The 12,863-nt window shown below is 41.7% G+C and overlaps 1 protein-coding gene across 1 annotated transcript in view; it reads left to right on the top strand.

Annotated features, from left to right (window-relative positions):
- The first annotated feature begins 7,770 nt into the window (after nt 1-7,770).
- The window catches only part of RNF128 (ring finger protein 128), a 12,922-nt gene continuing 7,829 nt past the window's right edge, over nt 7,771-12,863 (top strand). Inside the window, exon 1 of the mRNA XM_010170092.1 lies at nt 7,771-8,073. Within this exon, the coding sequence (XP_010168394.1) occupies nt 7,771-8,073 (303 nt within the window). The remainder of the gene's footprint in view (nt 8,074-12,863) is intronic.

Genomic DNA, 12,863 nt, shown 5'->3' with positions numbered 1-12,863 from the left:
TGATGAGAGCAGAGCTGGTGTGTAGGTGTCTGGTTCCAGCCTGGGTGTAGCCCTTGTGTCCCTGGTGTGGTGTGGTGCTGAGAGACAATGGCTTTTGTGTGCAGTGCTGGCCTTTCATCTGAGGTGAGTTACATCATGTCGGTAATATCGGCTCAGTTTGTGTACACTGTTAGTTTATTTTCCCTCCTGCTGTAACAGATAACAGTAAACTTGTACCAGCCTGTTCGGTAGCCACCAGAAATCCCCTGTTGCTTACTATTTCAATACAGTGAGACAAGCAATATTCAAAATGTTATGTCCTATGTTGTTTTTTAAACCTGAAGGCCAGTATATCAGATATTCTTCTTACATGCCTGAGGAGCCAGGTGTGCCAGTCTGGTAGGAAATTGTTGGAGAGGCAACTGACAGTGTCTTTCCTGTTAAAGTACAGGAGATGGCTTGATCTCCTAGCACCTTTTTGCTGATGTGGGGGGTTGGAGGGATGCCAGGGGAATACTATTAACTCCTTTGACTAAGGCTGAAGGCACAGCTAGTGATGATTTTCTGTGCTGCAAGTGCCATATCATGTAGATAAAAGTACAAATACAGCCACCAACTGACCAAGGCCAGGGTTTGTATTTCATCTCCCTAAAGGGTCTTCAGATAGTGATTCTGCTGTAGTTAAGGAGAGCCTATCCTTTCCTTAAGAATTCAAACTCTGAAGTCTGCTTTTTGCTCTTTTTGTGAGAAGCAATCAAAATCAAAAGTAATTTATTTCACTCTGCTTTTTCTGAGCATGTGGCTTATGTGGTGGTCAGCTGTGGCATTCTATAGCTGCAGAAAGGGGTTGTGATGGGTTATTGCTGTGGGACTTTGAACAATTTTTGTGTGACTGCATTCTCTGAAGACTTCTCTGCAAGAGCATGCAGGCTCTTTAAAAATAAAAGCCTTCATCCTGTAATAGTTCTTTGGCAGAACTTACTCAGCTGTAGCTGAATGCCTGCGGCTTTTAATCTGTTAATAACTGCATTTCTCAGTCCTCCTAAATGCATTCAGAGAAAACAGTTCATTGGTTGTCTGCTGAATTGCTGTTTAATTCCTTTGTAAAACAAAAAAGGTGATCCTTTAAAAAAAAAAAATCTTAGTTTATTTGGACTTACTCTGCCACTGTGATATTAAACAACTTCCAATCAGCTGGCCATGGCTAGCCTGTCAGAAAGCCCCTTTTACACAGGGAAAGATGATGTTTAACTTTCAGACAGAATTACTGTGCTGTTTCCTTTCCTTCTCCTTCCAGTGACTTCTGTGAAATATTCTCTTCAATATTAAAACCACAGTTGAATCCTAAGGAAAACTTAGTGTTGGTTGGATATTAGGTTAAAATCTTGTTGCTATGGATTGCTGATACCACCAAGCCCAAGGACTGTTTGTGGGTATACCCGAGTGAAGTGTTAGGCAAGCCATGGGGTGAGTTGTGCTGGTTCCTGAGGAGAGGAACTCTGAAGAGGAAGAGATGTGTTGGTTGCACAAAGTGCTCTCTGTGAAATAATGAAATATTTCTGGCAAAAGTGAAAAAAGTGGCAAAGTGAAATAATTCTGGCAAAACTCTGGGCACTTAATTTCACTCTGCTTAAAGATGATGCAAAACTCTGGACTTTCTGAAAGGAGGGGGGGAATTACAGAATCTGAAATGTTGTGTGCAGCATGAAACTCTTTCCTTGTTCTGAAATAACTTGCCTGTTACTGTGATTTCTTTCTTAAAAATGCCTTCTTCAAAGGTTTTCAGTGAACTGTTGTAGCTAGGTCTGCTCCCAAAGGGGAAAGGGTCCTATCATGCTGTTTTACAGCCTGTTCTTGGTAAATGGTGATAGAGACATTAGAGGGGTTTGGCTTTTGCTATCTGAGAAAATAAAAATCTATAGAATTTTCCCCAGATTACACTGAGGCCTTCAAATGGAAATTAAAAGTTCTTTCATGACTCAACTGAAGCTGAATTTGGTTGGTTTAAAGCAAGTTTAAACAAGACAAAACAGTTCCAGTGCCTGAATGAGCTAAGAAACCAATTTTAAGTGAGGTTAGAGAAGCTGACTTGGAGCTGGAGTTCTTGAGTTGGCTTCCATGACATGCAAAGCTGTCAAACAGCTGGAAGTTAATTATTCACTGCAAAAAGCTTTGCCAGGGCCTCACAAGAGGCAGAAAAACATACATGGTGTTTGTCAATGTCACCTCAGAGTATTACATAGAGAAAATGTTAAATATTTCTCTTGGGTTTAATTAATGTTCTCTGTGGTGTGAGGTGGGCTATCAAAGTCGGTGGTAGAGGGAGGGAAAGTGTGCAGAGATGGCCAGTTTCATAACTGATTTTTTTGCTGAAGTTTTGAAGGCATGTGATGTTTTCTGTTAGGTACGAGATATTAGACCTTGAAATGGGCTGCACCAGAAAATAGCATACAGTTGTAAAGCTGGTGTTGTGGTTAGGAGTCTGAGCCACTTCAGTTTTCTTGGTTATGCAACTCAAGTGGTGAATAAGAAATGTGGTATTACAATAAAGATTCCTTAAACCGAAATGGGGAAAAAAAATTATTTAAAACTAAACTTGTTTTCTGCCAGTTATTCAGCTGAGGAACTTAAATATGGCCTTCATAACTTGAGGGGGTTTTGGTAACACAGCAGAGATTTAAATTACTGAAGGTGCTCTCTTCCCTCCCCTTTCAGATTTATTAAATGCATAATGCAAAAACTCCGTGAAGATTAACACAGGGGCAAAGTTTGCCTTTTCTTCTAACATCTGAAAGAAAAGGCAAAGATCTGAAAGTGCAACAGCAAAGTTTAACTTCAAGCTGGTTGCAGCTCTGAGGAGGAGCAGCACGCAGAAAGGGGCCTGTTCCCTCCTCCCGAGCTGGCTGCCGCACCTGGACTGGTTTCAACTTGTAGGAACCTGCACCAGAGCATCCAGGAGACAAGATTTTACCCTGGAAAACACGCTGCTATCGCAACACCCTGCTCTCCTCAGGGGAAGATTTGCTTACCAAAGCTGTCTTGGAATGGATGGATGCTGTGAAAGCAGCAACAGGTGAAGCTTAGGCAGTGCCCTCTACTTGTTCTGATGTTCTCATGCAATGCATGGCTCAACTGCAAGGCTGGACATGCAGGACACTAGGGGTTAATATTAATTATGGCTAAGGTAGCATTCAACTTCCTCCCAGGTGAGGAAATGTGCCTGTTACATTTACACATGTAGCAGCAGCTGTGCTCTTGGGCTTTCTCATGCTCCCCAGTAGCACAGACTTGAAGTCAAAGCCATGAGCAAGCTCATTGTCACCATTGCAGAGTCTCTTGTGGGCAGAACTTTCCTGTAAGTCTGCATGCTGTGGCTGTAGTCTCTGGGCTTTTAAGTCTTACTCTGCTGTATTTATTCCACCTGGAGTGCTAGTGTAGCTCCCTTCTAAAGTTTTATTTTCTTTCTGTATTACAGAAAGGCTTTAAGAGCAGTGAGTTTTGGGGGCTGGGCAGAAAGCCTTCAGTCATGTAGCCTCTAATTACTGCAAACCCCAGTGTGTTCCTTAATCTCTGAATCTCCTTGACACTTCATGAACTCCAGACCACCTGGAAGCTGTACTATAACTACCTGAACGGGTGGACAAATTCAACAGGTCCCAACAGAGAAGTGAGAAAGGAATGTCCATTACTGGGTATTAATAATAAATATCTATGGAAAATCAATTTTCTTCATTTAAAAAAAAAAAAAATAAATCACTGTAACACCCAGAGAAACCTGCTTGCAGTGTTTCTAGAAGTTGTAATCATACTTGTAATATGCTTGGGGAAGAGGCAGTTCCTCTAAACTGCTGGGGCTTCTCATTCCTTCACTTTCCTGTGGGAGTAAGGAAAAAAATATTGGGTAAATCTGAAAATACCACCTCCCATGGGAAACTGGCTTCCAGCTTTCTTCACCCCACTGTGACAGCTTTTCTGAGCTGCTTCTCTGGGCAGAGGGTTTATGATGGTAGCTATGCAAGACATGGAGACTGTGGAGGCATAAACACTGTATTCTAGCATAGATTTGCAATGCAAGTGTTGCCTTGAGCTATGCCATGGAATTCCACCATACTCCACAATGGCACAGAGACACCTACTCATCTGGGATTTAGTCATATGCAGTGGCTCAAAGAGCTGAAGTTCTGGTTATCCTGTTCATTGAGTATACTAAATCTGAATCAGGTAAGCAGTGCTTTGCTATACCTTGTTTTGAAGCAGGGGATTTGGTTGGCCCCAGGATCTAATCTTTGCCTCAATGTACTTTAATGTGTGAACAGATTGTGATTTTTTTATTATTTATTTTTTAGCTAAAAATGACTGCTATTAAGGCATTGATAAGGTTACATTGCAGTCTACTCAATAGCATGAGGTGACTGTTTTCCAGCACCTACAATTTGCTTGGTTCAAAATAGTTATCTGTAGCACATGCAAGAGTAGTGCTGGATTATAATCCGTTTAATGAATGTGAAAAAGCAGGTGTTTACTGTGCAAAAGGTAATAATCCCAGTTCTGTGCATCTCTTGCACATTGCATTTCTCTACTGAATTGCCAATGTGACTTCATGTTTACAGGGAGCAAAAGTTTTAATGCACAACAAGTGAAGTCTTTTCAGGGTGGAGTTTAACATAGGTATTTATATTGGTATAAATAGATGCAACTCCACTGCATCTAAGTAAAACTGGTAACAGGAAGGTAAAACTTTGATCCCAGTCATGCACACTCCTTGTGTGCCAAATGTGCTTGTGTCCCAGCTCTTCCCCTGCCCCAACAAACCATTTAAGTTCTTGTGCTTCTTCTGTGCCAACCCATATCAGCAAAACATCATCCTTCTGATTTGGGAGGTACCTTCTGCAAAACTCTACATCTACAGAGGCCGATTCTGTTTGTCTAAGGGCTTGAGTAACTTTCCCTCTTCAATTTCACAGGGGAAGGGGAGAGAGGCTGGGAAATGTTTAACTAAACAGGTCTTTATTCTGTTTAGTAATGAGCCTGTTATTAGCTAAACAGGCAGCAGCTTAATCTCACCTTCTAATGTCCCTTAAAAACTGTTAGAGAAAGCTTTACCTGAATTACAATAGCTGATGCCTAGGTGAGGAATTTGAGTTTGTGTGGTTTTTGCCACACACAACTAATTGACTTTCCTCTTGCTTTGCTGGAGTCTGGGCACAGAGGAAAGCTGACTGTTCAGGGAAACTACTATGCTTGAGACACCTCTGCAGAAGTCCCCTCAAATAGCTCGTTCTCATTAAGATGCCCACACACTGTCAGGAGCTTCTGTCTAGGTTGATGGTTTCCAGGCCACAGTAACATGTTTCAGTACCTGTCATGATGGGACCCACCTACCAGCTCAGGAAGCGTTGGGTGGGGGTGATCCTAGCTGGTTTTATTCTAGAAGCACAGCAGAGTCCTAAAAATGGACTGTGGACTTCTGTCTTAACTTCAGGCTGATAGAGCATCACTGAATCTCCTCTTGGCAGGTGAAGGAGGCCTTGTTTTCTGCCAGGTAAGGGTGATGCCCCCAAGACAGGCTCTGTGTGATGGTGCCAGAGCCTTGTGTAGACCCTATCCAAAAGGAGCTTCTGAAGTGACTAAGCTCCAGTGCTACTGATGGCTAGAAATTAGGTGCAGTTTCTGGATTCCTTTTCCCTGTTGTTGGCACAAGGCATTTGGTTAACTTCAGGTGATGTCAGGTTAGCTCACCTGTAAGTGCCTTTAGAAATTAATTGTTGGTCTTAAGAGTTTGCGTTACAAAATGTTGAAGTTGGATGCTGATGTATGTCAGTGGGGGTTTGCTCCAAAGGGAGGAGTAGTGCAGGTGCTGGTGGAAATGACCTCTCACTTCTGCCCTTGTTGCTCTAGTGTCAAAGCCAGGAGCTGACCACTCACACATGGGAGAAATCTCTGGGGGAAAAAGTGTCAGGAAAAGACTTAAAACTGTCATCTAATGACGTCCTAGTGAACTGATTGATTAGCCTGAAACTTAAATGGAAGATTTATTTTTTCTTTAAGGGTAAAACTTGTTCACAACTGACAGCTTAGCAGCTGAAGTGGTTTTGCAGGCTGATGGTGACATTTCATTAACAGGAATCCCTACACTACGTCTTGTATTGTGCATAACCACAAGCCATATTTGACTGGTGAGACATGCAGAAACGAAGGGGAATAAGGCAGAACAAGCTTTTTTGAGGTTGTTTTGGCAGGCTTTGTTGTTGTTGTTGTTGTTGTCACAGCCTGTTCTTCCACACTTTCTTCCAGGCTTATTAAAGTAAGTCTCAGCTTCTGACTTGACCCATGCTTAATTCTTGACTTGCTCCTAGCACCTGACTTTAGCTCATTTTATAACTGATGTATAAACCCTATTTCATCATAAAGGACAGTACCTGTAGTCTGCCTCATCTTTTTTTTTAATTTTTTCTCTTCTCTATGTAATGTACTTATTACAAGAAGCTTTCTGAATAAAAAATGAGTTTAGTCATGCTGAGGAGAGTTGCTAGACATCATGCTTAGCTATGTTGGATCAAAGGCATTATGTGAACAAGCTGGAAAACTAATAAGCGTTTTCTCAGTTGAGTGCCTTTGTGGTTTAACACCAATTCTAGTTTTTTTGATAGCTGAAATGTGGATAAGGTTTCTCTTAATGGAGGAAAAAAATTGGTCTCTCCATTAAAAAGTGGCTTGGAGGTTAGCTAAAAATAGCTCTTCTGTAATAGCCTTTATTCCTACGTCGTGCAGTATCTATTATGAATGTTGCGCAGCTGATGGTTTAATGCAGTGAGACTCCTGACCAGGTAGTCTTTGAATCCACTTTTCTTCCATTTAATTTGGAGAGAGGCCAGTGATAATTTACTCATCTCCCTTTCTCCCCCTTTTTTTTTTCTTCTTAAGAGCCTCTCTGTTATATCGGGATTGCCTGAAATTCCTGCAAGTAGTATGAAGTGTCCTCAAGCACTTGCTTGTCACTGAAATGAAAGCAGCTTTGTTCTGGTCAGTACTTGGTGACCAGAGTTGCATGAATTGTCTTCTTACCATAAACCCCTTGGTTCCTCTGGCTTGTCATGATGTTCAACTTGAGTAAATGAAATCTGTTTCTAAAATCTGGATGGAACTTGCCATCTGCCACCAACTGTTTAAAAACCAAGCACACCTCAATATTTGCTTCCTCTGAATTTGCACTAGAAACCCACAACGACATTTATAGTTCACAACCAAATTTCTCTCAAACATTCCTCAATGGCTTCTGAAAATGCAGAAACAAGGGCTGATCTATGGCTTTGGTTGCTCAGTGTCTGGGGAAATACTCAACAGTACTGTCAAATTTGGAAAAGAAGTGTTAAGAAGTAGCAGTGGAGCAGGGAAGGAGTCAGATCCATTACAGGAAGGGTCCCTAAGCCACCAGCTGCATACCTGGCATCACTGAGCTCCTGGAGATAACACAGTCCCCAGTGACCTCACTCTGTATGGGATTTATTTTTAACTTCATGTAGTTCAAAGGCATGTTAAAATCTAAGTTGCCAAAGTGTTGAGTCTAAAATAACGACAATGTGTGTCCTATATGGGATTGTGGAGTGCTATGGAGAGGAATGAATTCTAAATATGGCTCACTTCTGTAGCTCATAAGTAATTGGACAAACCTTTCAGCTGAACAAGCATATGGAGATGACACTTATTCCATCAGCTTGTGTTGAAATTGCAAATGCTAGTTAGAAACTTTCCAGTCTGTTCTTTAGCACTTGTACTGGAACATCTGAGACAATGACTTTTATACAACACCTGGGAACTGAGCATGGATTCCCCTTTTCTTTTGCAGGTGCTGAAAGCATCGTTGCAATTATGATTGGCAACCTGAAAGGCATGGAGATCTTACACCGGATTGAGAGTGGCATGAAAGTGACTATGGTTATTGAAGTGGGGAAAAAGCATGGTCCTTGGATGAATCAATACTCCATCTTCTTCATCTCAATGTCATTTTTCATTGTCACAGCAGCAACCATGGGCTACTTTATTTTTTATTCTGCTCGGAGACTCAGGATTGCAAGGGCCCAGTCCAGGAAACAGGTGAGTTTGTGCCATTGCTCATACCCCTGTGCCTCTGTGCTGTGGGTCTTGAGGGCAAAATACTGGTTGAGCACAAGAATTACTGAATTTGTTCATTCTACAGGAAGGAGTGTGATCTTTAAAATACGAAGAGGTAGATCTTTAAACAGCTTAACACTTGCCGAAGAAACAACAAAAAGTAAACTATCTGGAGAAAGCAACTGATCTTGTTCAGCTAACTTTGTCTCCTACCAATTTTCCTCCCTGAACTGCAGTGCAGTCGTTAATGCTGGTGTATCAGAGGCGGTGAGTGAGCTCAACTGCTTTTAGCTGACCCTCACACTTCCCACATAGCACTGCCTGTGTGCCAGCTGTAATGTGAGACACGACTGCAAACGTAGCAGCGAAACAGTGCATGACTTTGGCCGCCTTTCTGTAGACCACAAGTTTGGAAACTGCTGCTTGTTGAAAGCTGCTTTCTGACTGAAAGCTTGCTGAGAATTGCAGTGACAGCCTCAATGAGGAGTTGAAACAGAGCGCTGTTAAATCGTGTTCTGTTCAAACCCCCAGCAGGGGGTGTTCAAGCCCCCAGCAGGGGCTTATGAGTTAAGTTTCCAAGTAACTCTCTTCTGTGCAATAATCTGATCAGCTGATAGGACTAACACTTACCGCTTTGTCTTCAGTCTGATCAGACCTGCCTTATACCTGCTACTTCAGGGCTTAAGCAAAAACCTTAAAAGTTAAAGTCCTGGCATGACATCTGTCAAAGGTGATGGGCAGCAGCAGGAACAGGGTCCGAGTGGCTCAGATGTGACTGCTTACTTCAGCCTTGCTCTTACAGCTGTGTTGCAAAGGAGACCGTTGGTGTTTGCAGTGCTTCTTGCAGGAGCTACTCAAACTGTGAAAGAAGAGTTGTTGCAGAGTGCTCTCCTACAGCCAGTAATAGCATGAGCATCTCATTCCAGCTGGGCTCAGAGTATGTGAATTATCTCTGGATCAGTGGTTAGATAGTTAAAGAAGTGACAGACTTCTTTGCCGTTGCTGAAGACCTGCCCGACTGAGCTTCTCTGCTGTCCTGGAGATTTCAGGCCCCTTGAGCAAGATCCTTCGGAAATAAGCTGATGAAGCGAGACATTTGACACAGCTGTTGAAATTCAGGCTAGTTTCAGGCTTCTGTAACACTTTAGGACTGACTTTAAGATGTTAACATGCAGAACCATCCTTGTTCTTGACAGGCAAAGTGACTAGCTAGGGTGAATGACAGAAGTATTTCTGGAGTTGAATGCTGGGTTCTCTCTAGTAATGACAGAACCTAACTCAGTCCAGGTTGTGTTCTGAAATCCTGTTGTCTGAGTTTAATCTTGTGGAGGATGGACAGCTGGCTATATCCTTACTGAGACTAGAGATCTAACAGTGAGCTGAACTCTTTGTGCCTTGTCTAAGCTGTGTCTGCCTCAATTTCAGGACAAGGCCTCTTTTAAGTGCTTTGTTTTAGCCTGTTTGCATGTTCTGGTGTTCTGCCACACCTAGAAGTGGCGTAAGGATACAATAGGGAATAAGAATACAATAATGGAATAGTTGAAAGAGCAGTATTGGAAGTGGTCACCTACCTGTGAGATGTAGCATTGCCACTCCTTGATGTCATATGGAGTTGTCTCTGTAGTACCTTTCATGAGGGATGGTATGGAGCTCTGTCACTTCATGCTGTCCTCTTGCTGACATCTGTGGACAGAGATGCTCACTGGCTCCTGTTGATGAATTCCCTCTTTTATTCTCTGCCATCAACCCTAGTATGACAACTCTGTTCAATGCTAAACAAGCATGGGCAGGAAAAACTGGGTGCTCTAGAAGCTGGTCTGCAAAAGATGCTGTTTATCAAATTGCATGAAAATTTTTCGTCCTTTGAAGGTATTTAACAGACCAGTTGTGGAAGTCTGGTGCTATTCTGAGCTATCAGGCTTTCAACAAGCTACAAATGTTATTAATGCCTCAGTGGTAGATGGTACTGGGAAAATCCAGTCTGCTTGGCTAGCACCTTCACGAACTATGTCTATCTTGGGCTCTGTGTGCACAAGGAGTTTCCTGTAGATTGAAAAATAACATTGATAAATGACATGCCAGTTCCACATGATTTCAGCTGAAATGAAATTAAGGAACCTTAAAAAGTGCTTTATAAAGTATAAGAATAGAAGAAAGCTTCTCTGCTATCAGGGGGTAGAAATGTACTGTTTTGTAAAAGTAAAACTCAAGACAATCCAGGATTGTTTTCAATTGTTTTTATACTATGGCATCTAAAAACTGACCTCACAATGATTAGATAAGCAAAGAATAACAAGAAAGTTCTTGTTAGTGAAGGTTAACTACTGGAAGGTGATGCTACAGTGTTCCCTGTTAGCCAGTTGATTGGACGTTTCAGTGCATATCCAAATTTTGATACTTTTAACTGCTTTGGCTCCATGAAATACTGAATATTAGTCAAACAACTTATCAGCTTGCATTCTACATGGAGAGCTTTCCTGTCATGGTTCAGCCCTTTGGAAACTCAGATTGTCTGGACTTCACTCTGTTATTTGGTGGAGTAAAGGAGTGTGCTTTGTCTCCTTGAATGCATAGCTCGCAAAGGATTATACATTCTTTTAGGAGGTGTCTTTAGGAAACAGACAAGTGTGGTGATAGTGAAGTATTACAAATTTTCCCTCTTTCAGAGGGTGAACTGCTGTTCTGAATGCATCCCTTTACCCAGTCTTACTATCCTTCAAAGTATCTGTCTGGTTTTTTTTAACCTTCCCTGTGGAATTATATCACTATTGTGTGAGGAGTCTTTTCAAGTGTCAGTCTACCACTTCAACCAAAATGAACACTTTTGAATTGCTCTGCAGAGTGTTATGATGAGCTAATTGTGCTATGTAATAATGACGCTCTGCAGCTTGTCTCTTGTATGTTCAGGTTACTGAGTATTTGGCTTGTTTTTGTGGACTGAGCCACAACCCCAGGAGAGCCTTTGACCTGAACTGAAAGCAGCGATGAAGCTTGAGTCCTGCTTGCTTACTAAGGGGTAGAATAGAAAGAGGGGAGACCATTTTCTAGATGCTTTGTCTCTTCTGCAAAGGTTTCTGGAAAACAAGAGCCTGGCTAGATATGCATTTCATTCATGCATGGGACTAGTAGTAACCCCTGCTTGAATTGGATGGCTTCCGAGTGTTACCATGCTAGCAATATATTTTTCCTTTTCTTTTAGCTTGAGAAAAATCTTCTACTCCAGTGCTTTCTGAAGCATTCTCTTTGTTTTATAGACAGTCAAGCTGTTGAGTACCTTTAAACTTCACCATTTACTAATACAGTTTCTCTACTTCTTGGTATGACTACTTGCTTCTTCGTGAAGGCACTTTTTGTGGATAGCTTGATCACATATAACCCAGGTTTTAAGTGTGTTCTCTGCAGACTCTTCTTAAAGGCAGCAGCTGTCTCTCACTCAGCTTGAGCAAGAATTGTGTACAAGTCAGTCATGTAAAACTGTGCAAAGGGTTTCTTTAAAAAGTTCAGTGACTATCGAGAAGAGCCAGTCACATTGTCTTGCGTTCCAAGTGAAAACAGAAGTTTATTAGCACATCTGTCCTGACTGTGACTTAAAATAGAGCTGCTTTTTCCTTGTGAGCCAGCTAGCTAAACTGTTTACAACCTGCTAGTTCTTATCTGAATGTATATTTTCTTCTGAGCTTGAAATTCAAGTCCCCACCTCTGTGATCTCTTACTGCATCATAAGGTCTGTGAGCAAGAAGGTGGAAAAAACAAGGCAAATGTGGTAGGTGACTTGCTGCCTTTCTAGTCTGCAGAGTGCTGGCAAATTCAGTTCTTCAATATATTAACCTTTCTTAATAATGCAGAATGGCCAGTGATGTTATCTGTGGCCTGGTTTCTAATTTAAGCACGAGTCTTCACTTCTATTGATTTCATGAAGATTAGATATTGCAGCTGAGAAATGACCTAGTTAATGGCTTTGGAGGAGGTGAGTTGCTCAACTTTCCATGGTTCAAAACTGTTTTCATGGCAATAGCTACCTGTGGGGAAGAACTTCCTTAGCTTACAGAAGAAAAGCAAGAGTTCCTGACCTCCTTAGAGCTTGCCAGTCTGCATTGTCATGTCCGTGCTCACAGGACATCAGGAAGGCACCCTTATGCAGAAAAGGTTGGAGATAAAATTGGCAAAGTTGGCAATAGGGAAGACTGAGGACTAAGCAACAGCAAACTTAATTTTCCCAGTTAGGTATGTTTCTACTCCAACATGCCAGAGCCTGGATAGGAGCTGGGACCTGACTTGTTTTGTAGTATCTTGATTCTTTTTTTTTTTTTTTTTCCTGCCTCAACTTAGATATTTTTTTTCTAGAGTTGCTGGGTTGGGGATTTTAGACTTTTAACATCATTAACATTTTATGCTTGCTCGAAAAACTTGGCTTCACAAAATGCTTTGACATTCCACGCTCGAGTATCCTGGATCTCCTGGTAGGCTATTCAATAAAAAGCTTCCTCTTGCAACCTTTCTCCATCTGCCTGGAGGGGTGTTCTGCTGTACTTGCCAAAATCAATGTTAAAGGTGACTTTGCCATTGGTGCATTTCATGAAGAGCAATTAAACTTGTGCCCAGGCAAAACTTAAAATATTGTTTCAGTAAATTATTAACGATACAGCCAGTTGGGTCCTGTCTAATATAGTTGGCCTGACATTAGATGTGTACATTAGATACTGTATAAGGGAGTACATTCCTAGAAAGTTTAGTTTTCAATGAATAACAAGTAGCAATGATGGACAGCTCTG

Source organism: Antrostomus carolinensis, unplaced genomic scaffold, assembly GCF_000700745.2.
Source record: "Antrostomus carolinensis isolate BGI_N321 unplaced genomic scaffold, ASM70074v2 scaffold43436, whole genome shotgun sequence".
NCBI lineage: Eukaryota > Metazoa > Chordata > Aves > Caprimulgiformes > Caprimulgidae > Antrostomus > Antrostomus carolinensis.
Note: the sequence above shows the minus strand (reverse complement) of the source record. Positions and strands in the feature narration are given on the sequence as shown.